Raw genomic sequence first — 23145 nt, 5'->3', positions numbered from 1 at the left:
TCATTACATAGGTAATATCGCCAAATAGCTCAAGGTCATTACGGTTCAATGCGTATTTTGGTTAAATGGTGTTCAATCCATGCAAAATTATTCTTTTGGTATTAATGGTTCAGAAAATGTATAGATTGGCATATCTGCGACGTATTAATCTCGAGTTTATAAGCAAAAAGGTCAAATATATACATACATACATACATGAGTAAAATGTTGTTAATACGCTCCTGCTTAGCGGTTGAGCACTTTCTGACTATCTCCGATAGACAGACTGACTCTGAATAGACTTTGGCTGTGTTGACACCATGGAATGTATATTCTTTCACATTCCTAAGAGATGGTAGTCCACCCAAAGCATCGTGTCGTCTGACGATTGCCTTTTTAGGCATGAAACTCAGAGTAACGACTACCTATTCTGGAAGGTCTGTTCTTTGAATTTTTATACGCTCTCCCTTTTGGGATTGAGCACTTTATTCAAAAGATAGTCTAACTTGAGTAAAATGTTGTTACATACATACATACATACATACATTAAATTCTTATAAGGCGCAATATCCAGTATGATCAAGGCGCCAGAACCATAACGCGAGAACCATACTTTTTCTGAATCGTTATGATCAGGGCATTACTTTGTCGTGATTTATAACAATATCTGATCAATTTTGAAATGTGACCCCTGTGTGACCTTAACTCTTTTCTGAGCAAGGTGCATTTTGACACCCGAGTTTTCCTATTCCTCGAGGTCATATTATGATATAAAAAGTAATTCTGGGCCTTAATCGCAGGATTTTGCTTGCTTCTTGACTATTTCTGGCTACATCCATTATAACATGTTTGGTGGTTATACTTTCACAGGTTGCCCTATTGAGATAACTCAACTATCATTGAATGACTCCTTTACAATACAGTCATCTGGCTATCCGGGACATTCCCCAATCAACCTTCATTGTGAGTGGCGTGTAACCCCAGCACCGATGCGCAGGGTCCTAGTTCAATTCATAGACTTCAATCTTAGTTACCGGGATGATCTCTTGTATGTTGGAATTATTACCAATCCAAGAGCTCTTACTTATACCGGGCCCCTCTTACAGCAAGCACGCATCATATCTCCAGTGAACGCAAGCTTAATATTTGAATTTATAACTGACAGATTCTCCAGTTGGAATCGTGGTTTTTCATTACTTGTTATGGATGAGGCGAATGAAGGTAAGGTACATCACACGTGGGTTTATATATTCAAAATGTATTTAACTGGTGTATTCTTATGTCACGGCTGTGTTTTTCATCGTACAGGATCTTCTTTTTTCTTACACAGTCGTGACTATGTGTTTTTCATTGTACAGGATCTTCTTTCTACCGTCACAGTTTTGTTTGCTATCGCACAGGCTCTTCTTACACAGCTGTGACGGTCATCACGCTGTGTTCTTTATCGTACAGGTTCTTTCTTTCTTCTATCTTCTTTCTTTCTATCTACCTTTACATTTGCTCTAGCACTCACATGCTTACACCGATTTTGATATAAAATTTGATGGTTTGAACCCAATACACAAATTTATTGGTTGAACTATGAGTTTTAAAATATTGGACAAGACGTAGTCGAGTCCAATATTTTAAAACTAATAGCGAGACCAATCAATTTTGTATTTGGTGAAAAAAGATCACATTTTATCATTATTATGTTTTCAGAATCTTAGATTCTTTTTTTTTTTTCAGGTTTTTTTTAGGAAACCCAACCTCCCCCCCCCCCCCAATTTTAGGCAAACATTTTTGTGTCAATTTACATTTTGTTCATCGGGGAAAAAATCATTTTTTTCCTCCGATTGTCGGTAATATAGTCAAAATTATTTTGCATGTATACAACTCATTAACTGTAGACTACAAGAGGTTGAAAATTGCACTTACCATTCAATTTGCACCAATCAGGGCTGCAATGTTCAATCAAAATTGTAACACGTAAATTTTCGTAACAGTTAAGTCCAACTACAAAATCGTAAATGTTTGTAAAATCCAATTCCAACAAAAACTCCAATGCAAAACACGTAAAAGTTTAAATCAATTGTAGTTGATGGTAACATTACAATTGTGAAAATTCATGTGTACATTTCTGTTGTCTTGCTTGATTGTAACTTGCGTGGTGCTACTACTACTACTAGACACAGGGCCGTGACACTCGTATTCAAACCTTGTATAAAAAGTGAAGTCACTTTACGGCAGTTTGATTGACACATCGGCAGTTTGAGTGACGGTTACTAGGGAGTTTGGTACCATCGGTATGTTTTGGGTAGTTTGGTACCCTAAATTTTTCCAAGATGGCGCACATCGACATTTTGTCGACTGCCAATTATTCGGACCCTTTCCAGCAAAAATACAGCTTATTTAGCCAGTCTCGTCATGGGGTCATCGAAGAGAATATTTTTCTAGCATATTGAGCTAACTCCTCAGCTATTTGGTTTTTCACGATATGATAGTAATGGAAAGATTCGACCAAATGTTCGCCGTTTTTCGCCATGTAATTTTTGTTTGAAACGATGACGTAAACATGCATCATCTCTTCCACAGGTGATACACTCCTACACAGCGCAAGCCATCACATGGTCGCACATTGAGTGTGTGACTGACTTCATTTGCGCAAACGAGTGGCTTATCCTATAGTATATTAGTACTCGAGAATCCTTGCTAGACATGCTAGATATTTGTTGCGGTGCCTGTACAGGCATGACTGACAGCTAGATCATCAGGTAGCGCTCTGCCCATTCACATCCGCCAACTCCCTTCCATCCATAGATTCAAGAAATCGCTCAAAACACACCTTTTTCCAATATGTTAATTTTCTACTTGCCTCTTGATAGTAAGCTTGTCACCTGTTTATATATGCTTTTAGCATGTGTATATTTAATTTGTAGCTTAACAGTGTATGCAATGTTTTTAGTAAATGTAAGTTGTAATTTAAGATGTAATTTTTAAAGTCTCTTTGTACAGCGCCTTGATCTCTGTGATAAGGCGCTTCATAAATGCTGTCTAATAATAATAAGCTCTACATCTTCCATTATTGCTTGCATTTGTGAGTTGGTTAGGAGCAACTCTGTTATTGCAGTCTCAGGCTGAGGTTCAGTTTCATACTGTGGAGATCTAGATGGAGGAGCACTCTTCTTACTAGGTTTTGCTTCTGGGATCATGCCAATTGAGTTTGACAGAGCATCCGACAGCTTTTGTTTTTTAGCATCATTTGGGCGACCAACATATGACCTTAGGCTACTTTCATTCTGGTGGCCCATCACATTGCAGATATATCTCTGCCATCGAAACCATTTTCATCAAGAACGGCAATACATGTCGATTGTATACTGTGATTCGTGTAATGTCGTGAAAGATCAGCAGCTAATGAAAGCGTTGACATAAATGAACAAAGAGTTTTCTCATCAACTGGGGCAATTTTTGTACCAAGGTTAGTCACTATTTGATGGTGTAGATCTCAACGGTGCTTGGAACAGTATATTATTATTGTTGTTAGGATTGAGCTTAGAAATATACTTCTCAAATGATGCAACTGGACACCCTTTTCCTCCATGCTGTACAGCCGCATGGGTAGAAAGGGGAGGAGGAAGCTAGATGCTTGCTCTTCGTATCTTTTTGCTGGGTGGGAGGATTTTCTTTATATTGTTCTAGTTGAAGGAGTATTTCTTCGTGATTTTAGCATCTTCTTTTTATTTTACGTTTCATTGCTCCATATGCCACCGTCATGGTTGTATTTGAATTTCGAATTTGAATTTTTGCCAAGCGAATGAACCTCCAAGAAATCGTTGCACGCAAACATGTACTTGTAAATTTCTATTTATAATAACTGTTACCATCAAACGATTTATTCAAAGATGGTTGCATGCCCCCAAGTCAACCCAACAAATTCATAAACGCATTCAAACAACTGAGTAAATGACCCTGACAACCCCAACACATGAATAAATAAATCCCACCAACTGAATAAAACTACCGTAACAACCCCAACAAATGAATTAATGTATCCCAACAACTGAGTTAAGGGGGTACTACACCCCTAGCCAATTTTTTGCTGATTTTTGCGTTTTTCTCAAAAATTATAGCGCATTGGTGACAAGTAAGATATGTATATTATAGGGGCAATGACTACAACTACTGCACTGCAAATTCAGCAACTCAAGGCAAGTAGTTATTGATTTATTGATCACATATTGGTTTTCCCTCATTTTTGACTGTAACTCCACAACTGTTGTCTGTGCTGAAATAAAATTTCCAGTGTAGCAGTTGTAGTCATTGCCCCTATTTTATACATATCATACTTGTCACCAATGCTCTATAATTTTTGAGAAAAATGCAAAAATAGGCACAAAATTGGGCAGGGGTGTAGTACCCCCTTAATGGACCACAATTCGACCAAAACAATGCCCAATATATGGTAAATAATGATAACGTGTTGGATAATGAAACTGTCCCATTTGTTGATTAAATAGTTACGCCAAACATATAAATAATGATCCCAACAACTGAGCAAATGTACCCTGACAACCCCAACAGTAGTAAGGGGCGTAACTTAAAGCACTGACTACCCATCCTTGAGCGAAAGGTATCGTCTGCCATCTGGATGCCCGAACTGTTCTGAATCTCAGGATGCTTTCAGTTTAGGTCATGTATAGTACACACCCCACATCACTGCTTACGTATGTATCTGAGGTGAGGGGGATCACAACGGAAACGACCCATGCCTGCCCAACGACTACGTGAAACGGACCTGACTTTACTAGAAGTGAACATCAGAGAACTACGTTCTAACATATGTGAGCTGTCCAATGTGTGCCATGAATTAATCCATCCATTATTGTAATCATGGAAACCTTCTTGGATGCTACTGTGAATGATGGTGCTGACTGCACAACTATACCAGGATATTCCCTAAGCTGGCATAGAGACAGACCTGCCTCTATTGCCTGGAGGGTATCGCTATATTTCATGTCAGCGCTCTTGATCCAGGACATGGGGCTGATGTGGTTAAGGTTCTCAGTAACAATGAAGTCACAGCTCTTTGCTGCTGTCTATAGACCAACTAGTGCTACCAGTGATATCATCAGCTATCTATTCTTCTTGGCGACTTAAATATCCACCACAAGGAATGGCTTGGCAGCCGTACAATAGATACTGCTGGAAGCCGCACACTTGAGTTGTGTAAACTAAATGTGACGCTGTACAGAGATAACCCCAAGTGCAAAGTGTGGCAGAATAAGGCTGACTACTGCAGAATGGGAGGTTTTCTTGAATCTGCAGACTGGTCTCTTTCACCCAAATCTGATGACCCAGAAGAAGCGAGATGCAATGGAGATTTTCATACCAGTAAATCTACTTTTCAAGAAGACTAGGTATGGTTTGATGACCACTTCAAACGAGCAGCAACCAAACACTCTGCTCTGCATCATCAGCAAGGTCATGGAGGCTGTTGTACATAATCATACCGTATTCAGAAGTACCTTATTGGAAACCAACTCATATCAGATAGACAGTTTGGATTTAGGCCACACCACAGCACAGTTGACATCCTTACCATTCTGACCCAAGAGTGGTCCACCTCCCTGGACAGAGGCAACGAAGTGCGCCTGATTGCCCTGGATATCAAATGAGCATTTGACAAGGTCTGGAATAATGGCCTTTGCTTGAAATTCATAGCAAAAGGAATATTCGGCAATCTGTTTACCTGGATTAGGAGCTACCTGATAGATCGTTCCATCAAAGTTGTCTTATCTGGCCAGTCATCGAGTACTTCCTCATCAATGCATCGTTTCCCCATGGAAAAAACTTTTGTTCTTTTTCTTCATTGATGACCTGGGTGATGAGTGTGAAAACCAACTCTAATTCTACGCAGACGACTCCACCTCTAGAGACAACCATAGCCTGAACAGAGACCCGGAGAAAGTGAAGATCTGGGCAGACAGATGGAAGATGACCTTCAAGCCATCGAAATGTAAGGAAATGACAATATCAAGAAAGAGGAATCCAACCAAGCTAGATGTTATGTTTGGTACCACCAAACTGGGTGAGAAGAAGGAACAGGAGATCATAGGAGTCACAGTCGACGGCAAGCTTCTCTGGACAAAACAAATTTCTAACGTCTCATCCAGAGCAGGACAGAAGCTGGACGCTCTGAGGAGAGTTGCAAATAAACTTGATGTCAGAGGCAGAGCAGTCGTTTACAAGGCTCAAGTTCGCAGTGTGATAGAATACGCCTCACTGTCTTGGATGAGTGTCAGCGCCACCACTCTAGGATTTAGACTCTATCCTATGAAGGCCCTTCGAAGTGGCTGCAGCGACAGTCCTCTACAAAATGCACACCAGCATATTAGATCCTTAGAAACCAGTTTTATCATAGCAGTCATCTGAGTACATAAAGAAGACTACCTGGGATTGACTTATTAACTCAACTTAAACGAAACCGTCTTTTTGTCAATAGAAGACCTTGCTCGTGGAAATATACTTCTTGTCAATAAAATCCCCTAGCTCATTTCAGAGCAAATTTAACAGTTATTGTGCATCAGAATATCTCCTCCTTTTTTTTAATGTTCAGGTTCAAAGTCTTCATAGTCATTCAGTGGGATGGAAAGGTAAGATAAACAGAAAAAAAGTTATTGTTGGTTTCAAAACTGTTACACCATGCAATTTTGGCATCTTAAATATGTAAAATAATTCAAGGATTTGTCCACATGGGCTTCCACTGTTCTGGGCAAGTTCAATCCCCGACCGCAGTAGAGAAGAACGGCGATATGACATGGCGGTATGACCTCTATAGTACCCACCTAGCAAAAACAGGGCAGCCTTGGTGGGGGTAAGGGCTGACACCTGCATGTGCTCGTACACAGTTGCAGTCTCTTCATGTGTACACCCGCTCCTACATACACGCTTCAGCAGCTCTGGGCAGGATGCACGGTCTTCTGGTAGATGTGTCCACATGGGCTTCCACTGTTCTGGGCAAGTTCAACCCCCGACAGCAGTAGAGAAGAACGGCGATATGACATGGCGGTATGTCCTCTGTAGTACCCACCTAGGAAAAACAGGGCAGCCTTGGTGGGGTAAGGGCTGACACCTGCATGTGCTCGTACACAGTTGCAGTCTCTACATGTGTACACCCGCTCCTACATACACACTTCAGCAGCTCTGGGCAGGATGCACGGTCTTCTGGTAGATTTGTCTACATGTGCTTCCACTGTTCTGGGCAAGTTCAACCCCCGACAGCAGTAGAGAAGGACGGCGATATGACATGGCAGTATGCCCACTGTAGTACCCACCTAACAAAAACAGGGCAGTCAATTTAGTGAGTGTATCTACGTACAATGTCACCCACACGCAACGAATGCACAAATACCAACACAAGCCGTTCCATTTCAAGACAATGTGTTTCAGTATAGAGCTTTGGACTTCTATTCTTCCGCCGTGTGAACAAACTTGTTTTCACCATACAGCCTGTTCATAGACCATTGTAACAGGACCTTTCTGGATCTGTAGAGGATAAATTGTGCAAATCTGGTGATAATACTCAGACATTATTTCCTATGTGATGTGATATGATAATGTCCATGATACGATCATATGAGACTGGTAGTGGCATCCCCGATCTCTGCTGTGAAAAACTTGCTGTACTTTCCCATAGTCTCGGCGCCTCTTGAAGCAGTTTCAGCCCTATGCCTTTATCAAGTGTGAGCTGCGATCCGCGTACCTGAAAACAACCAAAGAAAAGATTGGTGCGTTAAGTGCGTGCGCCGAAAAGCGTGAGCGTGTAGTGTGAGAGCGTGAATCGCACATGGCATAAGCGCGCAGAAAATACGCAAAACCGAAAACAGGTTCTCGGATCGCAACTCTTGGACTACTGAGAGGCATGAAGGATGAAATTAAGAGTCACATTTATTTATGTTGAATACATTAAATTGCAAATTCATGCCGTTGGGTTTAAGTGTCCCAAGATGGAAAATTATTCTTTTTTCCATCAGTTTGGATCAGTTTCTTTCTGTCTGAAACTTAAGTGACTGCTGTCACTTCAACGTCATCCAAGGTGTGATCACTGGTAGTAAAATGCTTCGGGACTGGTCGGGAGATGTCACGCAGAAGTATACCACGTCTGTGCTCTGTAATTGTCGGCCAGCCTACGTTCTGTCTCCCCGATATACAGACAGGTGGGATGGCGTTTGCAACCAATGCAATAAATTACATGTGTTGAAACGCAACTGAATGTTTTCTTGATATGGTACACCCCCCTGGGTCCCGTTACGATGTTGTTTCTCCTCAGATGGTGACAGGTGTTACATCTGCGTCGCTTGCAGGTTACCGTGCCGTGGTTTGCTACCGTCTCTTCACCTGTTTGTGGTAATGAAGAGCGAACAAGGTGATCTTTAACGTTCTTGTCGCGACGGTAGAACACAATGGGTCGTTCTTTGAAGATATCAGCGGTTGTAGGATGATCACTAATTATCTTCCAGTTGCGCATGATCACATTACTTACTGCAACGGTGGCTGGATGATGTATGAGTACAAGCGGGGACGTTGGTGATTGTCGGCGCGCTCTTTGGTGCGAAGGCTCTCTTCTCTGGTGATGGTATGAGCCCGTTGTAATACCGAGTTTAAATTGTCGGGAACTGGATCATGTCCAAAGATTGCTTGTTGAAGTCGGTTTCACTGCTGCATAGTCGTCTCAGGCGAAGAAGTTGTGAGAACAGTATGGAATTCTTACATGACTTTGGATGTGATGATGTGTAGGTCAAGTACGAATGGGAGTCAGTGCTCTTGTAGTGTACTGAAGTGCAGAGATGATTGCCATCGATGGTGATTATGATGTCGAGAAAACAGATCTGTTCGTTGGAGATTTCCCAGGTATATCTAAGCGCCGGGTGGAATTGATTGACAAATTCCATGAAGTGTAACAAATCTTCTTCTGTGCAGTTAGCGACGCCGATTATGTCGTCAATGTATCTGAGGAATAGATGAGGTTTTGATCCCTTATACTGTTGTAGAAACTGTTGTTCAATGAAATCCATGAAGATACAAGAATACCGGTCCGAATCTGGATTCCATCTTTACGCCCTGGGTCTGAAGGTAAAACTCTCTATTTAATTCAAAGTAATTGAGATTCAGAACAATCTCAGCAAGTCGGCAAATATTGTCAGTTGATGGTTCTTGGATCTTACGTCTCACGGAAATGACATAAAGCTCGTAGTCTCTCGTCATGTGGGATACTGGTGTATAACGACTTCACATCCATAGGGCATGTTGTGAGTCCTTGACATAAGAAGGAATGGACTCGACGATCGGTCTAAGGGTCTCATCTAAATATTGCGATATCCGCTCTGTTGGGCAACGTCCTGGTATGCCAGCTTTGTGAATCTTTGGTAAAAGTTAGAACTTGCTTGTACTAGGTGTAGGGTTAATAAGGTTTACGGTGTTTGCCCGGAAGTTTACATATATAGGCCTATAACATAATATGCTAATAAATGACTCATCTTGTAACTGTTTCTTTTACTAGATTATGACATTTGCCCCAATGGTTTGGAGATACTAAATGAAACATACGCTTGCTATGGTAAGTACAGTATATTCTAGGTATATGCGAGGCAATGCTGTGGTTGTGCTGATAGCATTATTTCTGGTGTTGGTAGTAATAAAGCTGGCGGATGTTGCATGTTCATTTTGACTCAGCACAGACCGAAAATCAACCATATGCTATGTCCCATCCTTCACACTTGCTGTCTGTAACAAGATTGAAATTGCATCGCAGGCCCGGGGGAGTCACTCCCTATCTGAAATAGCAGGGATGTGCCTCGGCCATGTTAAAAGTAGAGGGCATTCAGGTCAAATGTACAATTACAAAAATATGGGGTCATTCAGTACACAACCTGAATAAAAATGGGGTCATTCGGTATGAAACTTTGAAAAAGGATGGTCATTGGGGTAACAAAAAGTAAAATGGGGGTCATTGAGTACAGGATTGCCAAAAGAGTATCATTAAGTACACATAAATAAGTGCCAAACTGCGTAAAAACAACTTGGCCACCTTGGAAATGTGAAAAATCTCATTATTTCTGGAGGAGAACACAAATACCACCTAAATTTGGGAATTAAAAGGGGGTCATTGGGTATAGCAGGAAATATAAAAAGGGGGTCATTGAGTACATGAATTTTTTAAAAGGGGGTCATTGGGTAATAGGTAGGACCATAACACAAAAAAGGGGGTCATTGGCTACAAGCCGGTTTGAAAACGGGGTCTATCCCGAGGCACATGATGCATATCTGTCATGGAAGTGCCCCCCCCCCGGGATCGCAGGTATAAGTTATTTATAAATATCATGATATCCAGCAAGAAATGCCATTCATAGCTACAAAATTCCATCTTTCCCGGTATAAATCATTCTGGGACACCTTGTACTGTAAGTTAACACACATACTGAAAGTTATACATTTCTCTTGACTTTTTATATGTCATTGCCATTGCCAACGTCTTTGTCTGTCTGCACTAGTCCTGTCAGTCTGCCGTTTCTCACCCCCGTCCTTGTCTGTTGTCTGTAGGCGTCCTTTTGTTTTTTTGTCACTGAGGGCAATCACGTCTTTCGAGCTTTGCTCTTGTGATTGTCCTACCATCCTTTTCTCGACTTTTTGTTACTGTATATAACTATGATATGATGGTGAAATAAACTTGAACTTGAACTTGAACTTGATTTCAAGTGATAAAAACAAACTTTGACCGCAGACTCACTGATCTCAGCAGGGCCGTCATCAGGGTGTACGACACCACTTTAAAAAAAAAAAAAGAGATAGAAGGGGTGGGGAAGAGAAAGGGGGAGGGGTAGAGGAGGAGGAAAGAAAGACAGGAGAGAGGTGAGGGTATAAATAGGTTGCGACCATGGACTCTGCCCCTGACAGGGGGTAGTAAATCATTTGTTCTGGAATTATTGGAGAGCCCTTCGGCAAACCTCAGACAATGATCCACCCTCCTGTCACAGAGAGAGTCCAGATCACAATCACTCAGGGTTTCAGAATAAGATGTGAAATTCCTGCCCAGGACTATCCTGCAAGCTCTTCTCTGCAGCTGTTCAAGTGATTTAGATTGGCCAGCAGTTAAAGATGAGTACCATGCTATGTCACAATACTCTAAAAGAGGTCTTATGTACCCTCTGTATACTGTAATAAACTCCTGATGGTTAAAACCAAATTTTCAACATGCGCAGCATGTACAGCCTGCGGTTGGCCTTTTTTTAGTAATTTCAAGGATATTTTTGTCACATTTAAGATTGTTTTGAATCCATATGCCAAGAATTTTTGCATCGTTAACATAATCAAGAGGGGTGTTATTAATCTCCAAGGCATATGGACGCACATTTCTTTTAAAACACACCTGGAGGGCCTGACACTTGCTGGGATTCAAACACAGTTTGTGTCACTGGTCCATTGCGAAAGTGGAATGAGTGCGATTCTCAGCAAGTGTCAGGTCATCCACATATTTCCAACACTTAGAATTTGGGGCAAGATCAGTGGCAGCATCATTAATTATGGCTTGAAATCCCAGAGGACCCACTTTTGTTCCCTGTGAAAGCCCCCCTTTCAATACTTTAAAATCTGAGAATGACTGATTATATTTAACACATTGCACACGCTCGTTGATGAAATCACACAACCATGGTACGATGCCCCCCCCCCCTGACTCCTAAATGAATAAACTTCAATCATGAGAGTGTGGTCAACCATGTCGAACGCTTTTGAGAAATCAGTGAGGACCACCGTACCTATGTTGTTGATAACATCAGCACCTGTATGAAGAAAATGTAAAGATATAAACAAGATTTAAGATAAATAGCGCCATCGGTATTCAACTTTACTTTAAAAAAACTATGTTTTACATGCCATCAAACAACCGTGATACCGGGACAACATTAACCAAAGGTTCTAATGTGCATCGTCGTTTGGTACGGTTTGGTAATAGGACACATTTGTCTTCAATTTGGCGCACGGTTGTTTGATGTGATCATTTATTAATATTTCTAACAAAACATTTAATTATATATATAATGTTCAATTCTAGACCTGATTAATACCAACAATCACACTAATAAACTGTATATGCACATATATTTTGTAGCAATTGTTTGTTGAAAATCGCCTGAAAAAAACATGTGAGGAATGTGTAATTTAGGGGTCTTTTAGATCTGAAATTATCAGATCAAGGGTTTTTCGGAGCTGCGCGGTCCAAAAATAGGGATCTCTCCGGGGGAGCATAACAAGATGGCAATTTATGTTGAGCCTTGATTTTTGCAGGGTATTTTAGTGTATGCTAGTACAGTCTGTCTAAAAAAAAGTTGTGCAAGTGAAAAGCGCCCTCTTTGGCAATTACGAAATACCGTTGTGACATGATGCTTACATCAACGTCAATTGTGCAGTCTTAGCTCTCAAATGCCGTTTTTTTTGTTCAATTTCCTTGTTTCAATCTCGAGATATGTTTAGTTAACAATGAAAGGGTAAAATCACAATCAATGATAGCTGATGTTGATGCGTCTAATGTACTCCCCCTTCGGCGCGCGTACATTTTTGTCTAATTTCTCTCCCAACAAGCAATACGCGTTCATTAACCTATTTAAGTGTGCACTATTTATTTTTCTTTTAACATGTCTTGAGTGATAAAGAGAACAGTATTAACCATGATAAAATCATTGGCATGCACATGTATTTAATTTTACAGCAGAATGTGAAATATTTATTTATCTTTTAATCGGTTTTAGGGTTTTATGTAGAAAAAGAGAATCATTATACCAGTATCATGATTAAACAGTAAAAACAATTAAAACCATTTCGTATTGTTGTGTATTGATGCATTCTTTTGATTTCACGAAGGAACTCTTGACAAATTTGATGCAAACATTGATTTACTTGTACAGCCATCTTCCCTAGTAAAAGGGGCACAAATGTGATTTTAGCCTTTCGTTGTTAACTAAACATATCTCGAGATTAAAATAAGCAAATTGAACAGAACAAACGGCATGTGAGAGCTAAGACTACGCCCTTGATGTTGATGTTAGCATCCTGTCACAACTGTATTTTCTAATTGCCAAAGAGGGCGCTTTTTACTTGCACAATTTTTTTTGAGACAGGCTGTATATCCCATTGCAAAAAGAAAAAGTTCCGGGTGACCATTAGTCGAATTTTGATTTTTTTAAATGTTATTATTATTTAATCATGATGAACGCATTCCGTTGAACTCAAAATTTAATATACTGATGTTTATTAAACATGTTAAAATTAAAGTGCATGCTTAATGGTAAACTGGTCATAAAGAGTTTATATAATTAGATTTTTAGGGACAATAAAAGTTATTGAATGCAACATATCTTGCATAATTATAATGGCTCACTTAAATACTAAACTCCTGATTTTTGAATCTACCAGTTTATAGATCGCGAAAATTTGACTATGTACTTTGACTTTTAAGCAGAACTTTACCCCGGGACTTTGGTCTCTAAAACACACTGTCAATCATACTTGTTTCTCAATCCAATGTAACCACAAGTACTCAGCATGTTAGTATTAGACGCGCTCGTCTAATGTTAGTATTAGACGTGTTCGTCCATGCACCACTGAGAGATTAACTTTCGCGTCACCACAAACGTGCCGCAAAATTTCATAGATTGTTATGTACGATGTAGTCAATGGTAATAGCACGTGCCCGGAGGATTAAAACAATAGCGAGATCTGGGCGACCAATCACAAGCCAGATCCATTTAAAGAAGCATTACATCATGACCAATTTTAGTTAGGCCAGAAATTGGCCTAACTCTCCTCCATAGAGTTAAAAATAATGAAGTCAAAGTAAGTAGTCCACTTGGGAAGCTAACAAACAGATGGAGTATGGTGACGTGAAAATCTATCAATTGCACACACATTAATACAAAACAGCGTTTTAAGCTTAAATGTAATAGCCAGAGTATGCCCCTGTCAAGAAAGAAAGAAAGAAAGAAAGAATGAAAGAATGAAAGAATGAAAGAATGAAAGAATGAAAGAATGAAAGAATGAAAGAAAGAAAGAAACACCATTTAACCTTAAAAACTCTGATTAGACTATAGACCCAGTTAACCTATAATAATAATATAATAATAATATTTATTTCAATTGTCACAAATTACAAACATGAAAAAAAACACTAAAAGCAATTTAAATGACAATCCAGGAAAGAAGAAATAGACTAAACAGTCCAAACACAATGTGTTCTTCTTTCCTGATTATAAGTACATATAAAAAAATAATAATAAATTCAAGATACATGTACACATTAAAATAAAAAACATTTTTAGAAAAAAAAAAGAGTGAACACTCTAAGACATAACATATGCACATAGGATGTATCAACAGAGCACAAGATAGGCCGCGGCAGCAAAATAAATTAATACACATGTGAACAATGTTACTACCTTAGAGTGGGCCTACATGTAACTCAAATTATACAACTATTGGAACTATGTAAGTTTCCAAAACATTTTTAGATATACATGCATATGAAAAACATAATTACATCATAAAATGTTCTTTACACATTGCCTTAAACAAGTTAAGGGAGGGCGCAGAGCGGACATCAGTGGGAAGTTCATTCCGCAAACGTGGAAAGGAAACAAAAACAGAATTGAAAAAGGCATTGGTATGAGAACTACAGTGGAGATATCTAAGCTCTTTAACCTTAGAAGGCTTGAAAAATTGGCAAAAGGAAGAAAAAGGACCAATTCCATTAATCAATTTAAAGCAGAAGATCAACCTTAACAAATCAAATAAGTCGCATGTTTTAAGTAATCCAAATTCGTCTAATCTAGACTCATATGAAAGATCAGAAGGACACCTCTTCCTATACATCAAGACTTTAGAAATCTTTCTCTGACTCTTATCTAACCTATCAAGCAGGCCAGTATGACAAGGATTCCAAATTACAGCACAGTATGTAAGATGAGGGAGTATCAATGCTTTAAATAGATGCAGAAGAGCACTGAAGTGCATATGGCGAGAAGTTCTGATGACAAAACCAGTTAGGCGAGAAACCTTTTTACAGATATTATCAACATGTGAAGTGAACGATAAGGAAGAGTTGAAAACAACACCAAGTAGTTTATACTCATCAACAACCTTAATTGGAATACCACCTAACTTGTATGTAAAAAGACTGCAAGCCCTAGACCTCGAAAAATGAACAACAGCACACTTAGAAGCATTAAGGGGGAGATTATTCTCAATGGTCCACCTGTGAATTCTGTCAAGATCTTTCTGCAGAGCAAGGTGATCCTCAAAAGTGCGAATAGAACGTACAAGTGTATGGTCATCAGCAAATTGAAATAAGGGAGTGGACAGGTTCTCATTAATGTCATTTACAAATAACAGAAACAAGATGGGCCCCAAAACAGAACCTTGAGGAACTCCCGATGTAACTGAAGCCCAATCAGATTTAGCTCCGCCAAAGATAACTCTCTGTTTTCTATCTGAAAGAAAACTTTTAATCCAGTTAAGAACATTATTCCTGATACCATGGTAATGAAGCTTTTGCAACAAAATTGTATGATCTACCCTATCAAAAGCAGCACTAAAGTCAAGAAAAATCCCATCCACCAAATTACAATATTTGCTGTTATCAAGGTTACCACTGAGAAAATGATCAAACTTAGCCAACATCTGCTCACAATTCCTACCATGTCGAAAACCAAATTGATTATCTGAAAGAATGCCATGCTCATCAAGATAACCAAGAAGACGTTTACAAACCAATCTTTCCAGGACCTTACAAAGGATTGCTGTTAAGGAAACTGGCCTATAACTCGAAATGTCATTCTTAGGCTTACCAGAACCTTTGTAAATAGGCGGCACAACATTTGCACACTTCCAGGCAGATGGAATTTCACCCTTTGAAATACATTCATTAAAGAAGGTACACAAAACAGGAGCTAATTCACTTGCACATGATTTTAAGAAAACAGGAAGAATACTATCAGGACCGGGAGACTTGTTGGTATCAAGCCCATTAAGAATGTCAACAACTTCATCAACAGAAAACATGTCAAAGGAGAGACAAGCACCACCATGAGAGGGGGGAGAGTTAGGAAGACAATTTACATCAATAGTAGAGGATGTCCCAAAGTTACTTGAAAAATGTTTATTAAAAGCGCAAGCAATATCATCAGGGTCAGTCAAATCACCACTATCAGTAGTAAATGAAAGCTGGGAAGAGTTCTTAGAACTAGATCTTACATAATTCCAAAATTTCTTAGGATTGCTCCTAGCTTGTTTGGAAATACCAAGAGAATAATTACAATGACTAGTCCGAATAGCTTTTTTCGAATTCCTACTACACTCTTTAAATTGTTGCTCAGCAACATGACTACCAGATTTCTTAAACCTCCTGTACATAAGCTTCTTTCTTGTACATAATTTCCTAATATCCTTTGTCATCCAAGGAACAGACTTACCCTTCTTAACAAATTTCTTAGGAACTGTTTTATCAACAGCAGCATTAATATTATGTTCAATAAAGTCCCATTTGTTACTTATATCATCAATCATATTACAAACATTCCATGGGCTACTTGAAATAATATCACGCATTTCACCAAAATTAGCCCTATTCAAACAGAAAACGGGTTTATCAACAGCCTTACTTTTCAATGTATGCAAATTAAGATTCAATACAATAGCTTTATGATCACACTTATCATTTACATTGAAAGAAGTTACACATGACCCCGGGGGGGCACTCAAATTTTTTTTTGGTAGGGGTGTGCCACCGCCAGTTTCGAACTTGAGGTCTAAGGAACTGATCGGCCGGTCAAAAAGGAGGTCTAGGGAACTGATCGGCCGGTCAAAAAGGGGGGTCTTGAGAACTGTTTGACCGGCCTAAAGGGGGGGTCTTGGGAACTGATCAGCCGCCAAAATCTGAAAATCTCGGTAACTAATTACCATGCAGGCCAAATTTCATTGCGTTTTTGCCACAAATTTTTGCAGGAATCGATTTCACTTTGAATTGTGCATTAAATTATTAAATCAGGAAAACCATTAATGCAAAATAGGTCTGGTTGGCCTAATACGATGAAAATCTCAGCAAAGCAAAACAGCTTTCGAATCAATATTATACTAGACCCTGCAGACCTACTGATAATTATAGCAGCAGCTAGCAGCATTTACATAAAAGCCCACCATAAAAACAAACCCATAAGAAATTTTTCAGTGCCGAAAAGAAAAACATTTCGACTATACCGTACATTGAACTGCATGAGATGATTGAGTGAAGTGTGCAGAATTTGACACCATTCCACTAGACCAGTAGATCGTAAATTACCTTTTAATTCACTGTTTAGGCCAGCTGCAAGGATGTGTACATAATTATTTGAGGTACTTTTCCTCATATTTGGCAATTTTATTCCCAAAAGAGATCTCAAAATCATTTATTTCTAGCAAAATGTTCATCAGCTGAAGGCGCGTTTGGAGGCACTGACTCGCGTCGGCAGTGCTGCAATCACTGTCAGGCCTGATCACTGTTTACAAACAACCAACCAGTGTTGCCACTACAAAGGAGCCCAAAATCCCGCCCAAAGTTCACCTTATTCCTATGCGTTTCGATGGGGAAGAAATTTATGGAAAATTCCCTTTAAAGTAGCTTTTGGGCTTGAAATAGTAGGACAGAAAACACGCCTATCAATATGCCGATGAGAGCGGAAATCGATGATCTGAGGGTCTATGGAACGGCTAGAAAAATTGTGGGGCTTCAGAGCGGGCAATCAATGAATTTAGAGGGTCTAAGGAACGGCTAGCGGCTCTGAAAAAGGGGGTCGTCGCCGCGGCACATACCCGTATAGCTGGTAAATGTGAGTGCCCCCCCCCCCCGGGCACATGACTTAACATACAATGGATCAGATACAAACACAAGATCAAGGAAGTGCTCATTACCATTACGAGTGACATAAGAAGCCTCATTAAGCACTTGAGTAAACCCACAAGAATTCATACAATCAATAAGAAGATTAGGAAGGGCACCTTTTAAGTTAGATGGTTCACCATCCACCCAATCCATATGAATATTAAAATCACCAACAAGTGTAATGAGAGAAAAATTATTTTTGGAAGCATGAATCTTAAGGAGATAGTCATCAAGAGAATCCATGTAATTCTTCGGGTAGTCAGGAGGCCTATAAAAAACACCAATTAAGACCCTACCCTTACGCGTTTTGAACTCAGCCCAAATGATCTCATGATCGTCTGTGTCAAATTCGCACTTATCAACTGGATAAAGACCTTCCTTAATAGCCAAAAGAACACCACCACCATGAGAATTTCTATCATTACGAAACACTCTGTAACAAGAAGGAAAAATTTCTCCATCTAAATGAGAATCATCAAGCCAGGATTCACTAATGGCAACAACATCATAATCATCGTGAACAATACGGGTTTGAATTTCAGGAATCTTATTTTTAACACTGCGAGCATTAAAATACAAAACCGAAATACTGTCGTCACGAGCAGAAAAATTACTACAACTAAGATTATTACTATTTACAGAAGTATCATTGCACATATTATCAGTATCCACATTAATTGTGATGGGATCAGGATCAACTTGTCTACTGTTCATGGAAATTGAACCATTCAAACAATGATGATTGGTAATACCAGGATTTTCATGGTTACAAACACTGTAATCAGAAACAGAACAATCAGATTTGCAATCACAATCAGAAGCATAATTAACGTCATTGCAATAGAGCAGTTTTCATGAACATTATTTGGTATATCATTTACATGAACATTATTAATACATACATCAACTTTTTCTAAACATACAGACACAGTACTTGTATTATTATTACTTGTATCAGCACTACATATGTCAATATCATTAACAACACTTGAATAAGAATGGGTGAATGGATGATTGGGATGAGAGGGAGTGACTTCGAGAGCATAATTGGTAACACTTGAGACAGGATGATGAGGTGAATTAATAGAGTTGGTAACAATAGTGTTAGTTGAGTCATTGACATCACAAATAGAATTTTGGTGAACATTATTACAAGTGTCTTTAGTTGTACATGTAGTTTTAAAACTCAAACCTGTATCAGCATTATTTGAAACATTTTCAATGATATTATGATTATGAGTAGCTGACAAATTGGCATCTAAAGTTATGTTATCCTTACCAGAACTTGAACAATTTGTGTTAACAAAACGGGCTTCCCAAAGATCTCTATAATAAAATGACCGTTTTGGGGTTTTTTTTGGTGGTGGAAGTGGTGGTGGCAGCGCTGCTGATACTGCTATTGCTGGCGGTGGTGGTGGTGGTGGTGGTGGTAATTCTCATCGTGGTGCTGCTGCTGCTAGTGGTGGTGGTGGTGCAGGAGGTGCTGGTGGTAGTTATTGTGTAGATGGTGGTGATGGTCGTGGTGGTGGTGAAGACCAGATAATAATCCAGTCAGTTGATTTCCAATTGACTTAATAGATAACTAAGGGCTTGATTAAAATTTAAAACTTTTAAAGTTATTCCTACCTCTCGGAATTAAATTTGATCGGAACATCGATAATTTATTTGCTTGTTATACATTGTACTCTCACATAGGTTGTCCGGATGAGGTAACTCAACTGACATTGAATGCCGCTGTTACAATACAGTCATCTAGCTATCCGGCATATTACACACAAAACCTTCATTGTCAATGGCGCGTGAATCCAGCACCAATGCGCAGGGTTCTAGTTCAATTCATAGACTTCGATGTTGATCATTACGGTGACGACACTTTGTATGTAGGAATTACCACCAATCCAAGAGCTCTTTCTTATATCGATACGGTAACGCCACAGAGACGTATCATATCTCCAGTGAATGAAGGTTTAATATTCGAATTTATAACTGGACAAGGCTGGACATCTCAAGGATTTTCATTACTTGTAATGGATGCGGGGAATGAAGGTAAGATACTAGACATAATGTTTATTTACTTGCTCAACATGAAAAGGTTGTACAGGTTCATGTCTATGTTCAAGTACTACCTTATTATATATCATATTGAAGGTTGAGTGCATGATTAAAATACATTATGACGTATCAAAGATTTGGGAAAATAAGAAGTTATTTTACATTACTATTACTAAAATGTCTGTTCATAAAATGGTCAAATTAATAACGAAATAGTTGTAATAAACAATCGGAAACATAAAAAGCTTATGGGGACTATGCCGAAAATAGGATTTTCAAACGATATAAGGGACCGTTCACAAACACTTGTAAGGGGGGGCCTGATGCAAAAAAATTTTATTGCGACAATTTTTCGGGCCCCTTTACAGACCTCGAAAATTTCAGCCCCCCTTTTGACATGAAAATTATGGGTCAACCCCATAGAAAAGCATATAAACTCAATTTTTCCATGGAAATTTGTGGTAATTTTTTCAGGGCCCCCCTTAGGAGGGTCAAAAAATTTCAGACCCCCTTGACAAGTGTTTGTGAACGGTCCCTAATGCCAGCAGAAACCCATATTAAAAACCAGCTGAAATATCCTTTGAACGAGAGTTTAATGTTTGATTTTATAACTGGACAATCCGGCACTAATCGGGGTTTTCAGTATTTGTCATTGATAAGGCGGATGAAGGTAAGATACATCACAGATTAGTATTAGTCCTATACAGAACTACTAGACTTATTTATTAGCGTGTGCAAAAACACTATTAACGTTGTAACCAAATCAGATGATTGTCATTTCATTAATGTCCCGCAAACAGCACACTTTCATTACCGTGTAGGTCCCTTAAAAAAACTTTTGCAGTATAACAGTCAAGAAAGAATGCAAAGGGATAGTCAGATTGTGATCTTTTAATTGTTTGAGTAAAGAGACGCAAACGTTGACAAATATAGCGGCACGTAGCCGCAAAACCCCACGCCCCGTTAATATTCCACCAAGTTTCAAGAAAATTCACAATTTTTACTTTTACAGATGACTTCCACATGGCCTTGAAAGTTATTTAATAACAATATGCACTTATAGAGCGCGTTACAAACGGAAGTGTTTCTCAGTGTGCTTTACAAACTAACGTTTGATCCTCAGATGACCCCAGGACCCCCGATAACCTTAAAATGACCTTCAAATTTCGTCAAAGATATTAAAGTTGAGTTTATCAGGCTGTTTCACCCACTGCTGTGTAAAGTCCTCCAGCAGTTTCTGTTCCTTGCCACTCAAGCTGTTGTACTCATGAAGGTGGTGGTGTCAATAACACTCCATCGTCCCCCGTCTACTTTTCAGATGTCACTTTGTGAGTCTCTTCGTCCAACTGTTACCTCATGCAGTTTTTTAAAAGTGTCCTGCCCATCTTCTGGCGGTGCCATCTGTTTATATGTCATCTACGATGTAATTTTCATTTATCACAGTCTTTCTCAATACATCAAACATATTCATACCTAACTCCAGGGACAATTTTATAATAATAATAATAATAACAGCACTTAATATAGTGCTTTTCCAACCTGATCAAAGCACTTTACAAAGATACAAAATATATACAAAAACATAATTATAATACCTGAAAAAAGGCTTTAAAACAGCAACAATCAGTACAAGTGAGTTTTTAGGTTACTCTTGAAACTATCTACAGTGGGGGGGAAACAGTTTGGGCCCCAGTACACTGAAAGACCTATCACCAATTAATCTGTTACTCCTGGGGACAACTAGACGAGTTGTGTCTAACGCCGAGCGTAAACCCTCTCTGGTTGGGATATAGATCGTCAAACAATCAGACAGGTAGATTGGTGACAGATTATTCAGTGACTTGTAGATGTATAAGAGGATTTTGAACTTAATGCGTTTTTTTGTGCGTAAATCTACCACAACCCATGGGATCCTCTGTTTATGTTACCCCTCAATGTACTTTTCGAAGACTTTAGAAGCTCTGGGCGGTTAGTGATACAGGAAGGGGAAGATATGTGCTTTTTGAGTGGCTCTTGGGCGGTTAGATAAGTATGCTCTATGGAGTCAAATGCCTGTTAACAATCTATGAATACAAGACTAAATCGAGTTGGTGTTCGTTTTGATTTTTCAATCAGTTGTTTTATTGCATTATGTGATCCTGTGGCTGAAAATCTTCTCTTAAAACCTGCTTGCTCTCTAGGCTGATTTTGATCTAATATAGCTTTCAATCGGCTTTGGATAATTATCGTGAATATCTTATACACATGTGAAAGAAGCCTGATTGGATGGTAGGTTTGGATATCTGCCTTGTCTTCCTTTTTTAAAGTAAAATGATCTGAGCTTCTTTTCATTTCTTTGGTATCTTCTTTTGGTTTAACTTTAGGAGGGTCATTTAAAACGTTCTGTCCCCATCCTTATATCTCGCCTTCTACAAAAAGAAAAGAACGGATAAGAACAGTACTGTAATCAACTGGTAATCAAATTTGTATGTGTTTCTTTAAAATGCCCAAAAGACAGTGGGTTAACTTTTTAAACTGGCAGCTCTGAGACATAACTTAAAAGTCATCTAATGCAGTTGGTTCCCAATCAGACTCAAGCTAACGACTATCATATCCGTTGAACACATATATTCAAGTGCAAGGAACAAGATCTGGTTTCTTTAGACTAAATAAATTACGGGAGATATTCATCATTTTCTACCCCGGTATCCAAAGATTTATCGTTTGAATATCAAATCGTGCATAGCACATTCACGTGTATCGATCCCGGGTATTCATTTCAGTGCCTCTGCTGTACAGGGTGTCCCAAAAACAAAGAGGCCCCTCATTGCGCCCTCTTTTTCTCCTATTTCTGAAAAGTTGATTAAATATATTTTGGTATGTTAAGAAACCTTTAATTGTTAGCTTTAATAAACCAAAATAATTATTTCAATCGGCTCACAACTTTTGAAGATATGTTCTTTTGAATAAAAGTACCCGTTTTGCACTCTGTCCACGGATAGCAAACAGAGTGGTTAGGATGGCTCATGCTGTGGAGTGGCCTGCACGATCACCAGACCTCACAACACTTGATTTTGTTTCCTTTGTGACAAAATCCAAGATCTTCGCAAACGTATTACTGAATGCATTCGCAAGTATCCGGCGCACAAGGATGGTACGCAACGCAATTGATGCAATGAGGACCAGGGCTG

At 39.1% G+C, this 23145-nt stretch overlaps 1 protein-coding gene across 1 annotated transcript in view; it reads left to right on the top strand.

Annotated features, from left to right (window-relative positions):
* The window catches only part of LOC140145103 (cubilin-like), a 114951-nt gene that overhangs the window by 47338 nt on the left and 44468 nt on the right, over positions 1 to 23145 (top strand). The window contains exons 9-11 of the mRNA XM_072166882.1: positions 850 to 1200; positions 9521 to 9577; positions 19619 to 19969. Coding sequence (XP_072022983.1) covers positions 850 to 1200; positions 9521 to 9577; positions 19619 to 19969 — 759 coding nt within the window. The remainder of the gene's footprint in view (positions 1 to 849; positions 1201 to 9520; positions 9578 to 19618; positions 19970 to 23145) is intronic.

The sequence above is a fragment of the Amphiura filiformis genome, unplaced genomic scaffold (assembly GCF_039555335.1).
Source record: "Amphiura filiformis unplaced genomic scaffold, Afil_fr2py scaffold_135, whole genome shotgun sequence".
Classification (NCBI taxonomy): Eukaryota; Metazoa; Echinodermata; class Ophiuroidea; order Amphilepidida; family Amphiuridae; genus Amphiura; species Amphiura filiformis.
This window is presented reverse-complemented; position numbering and strand designations above follow the sequence as displayed.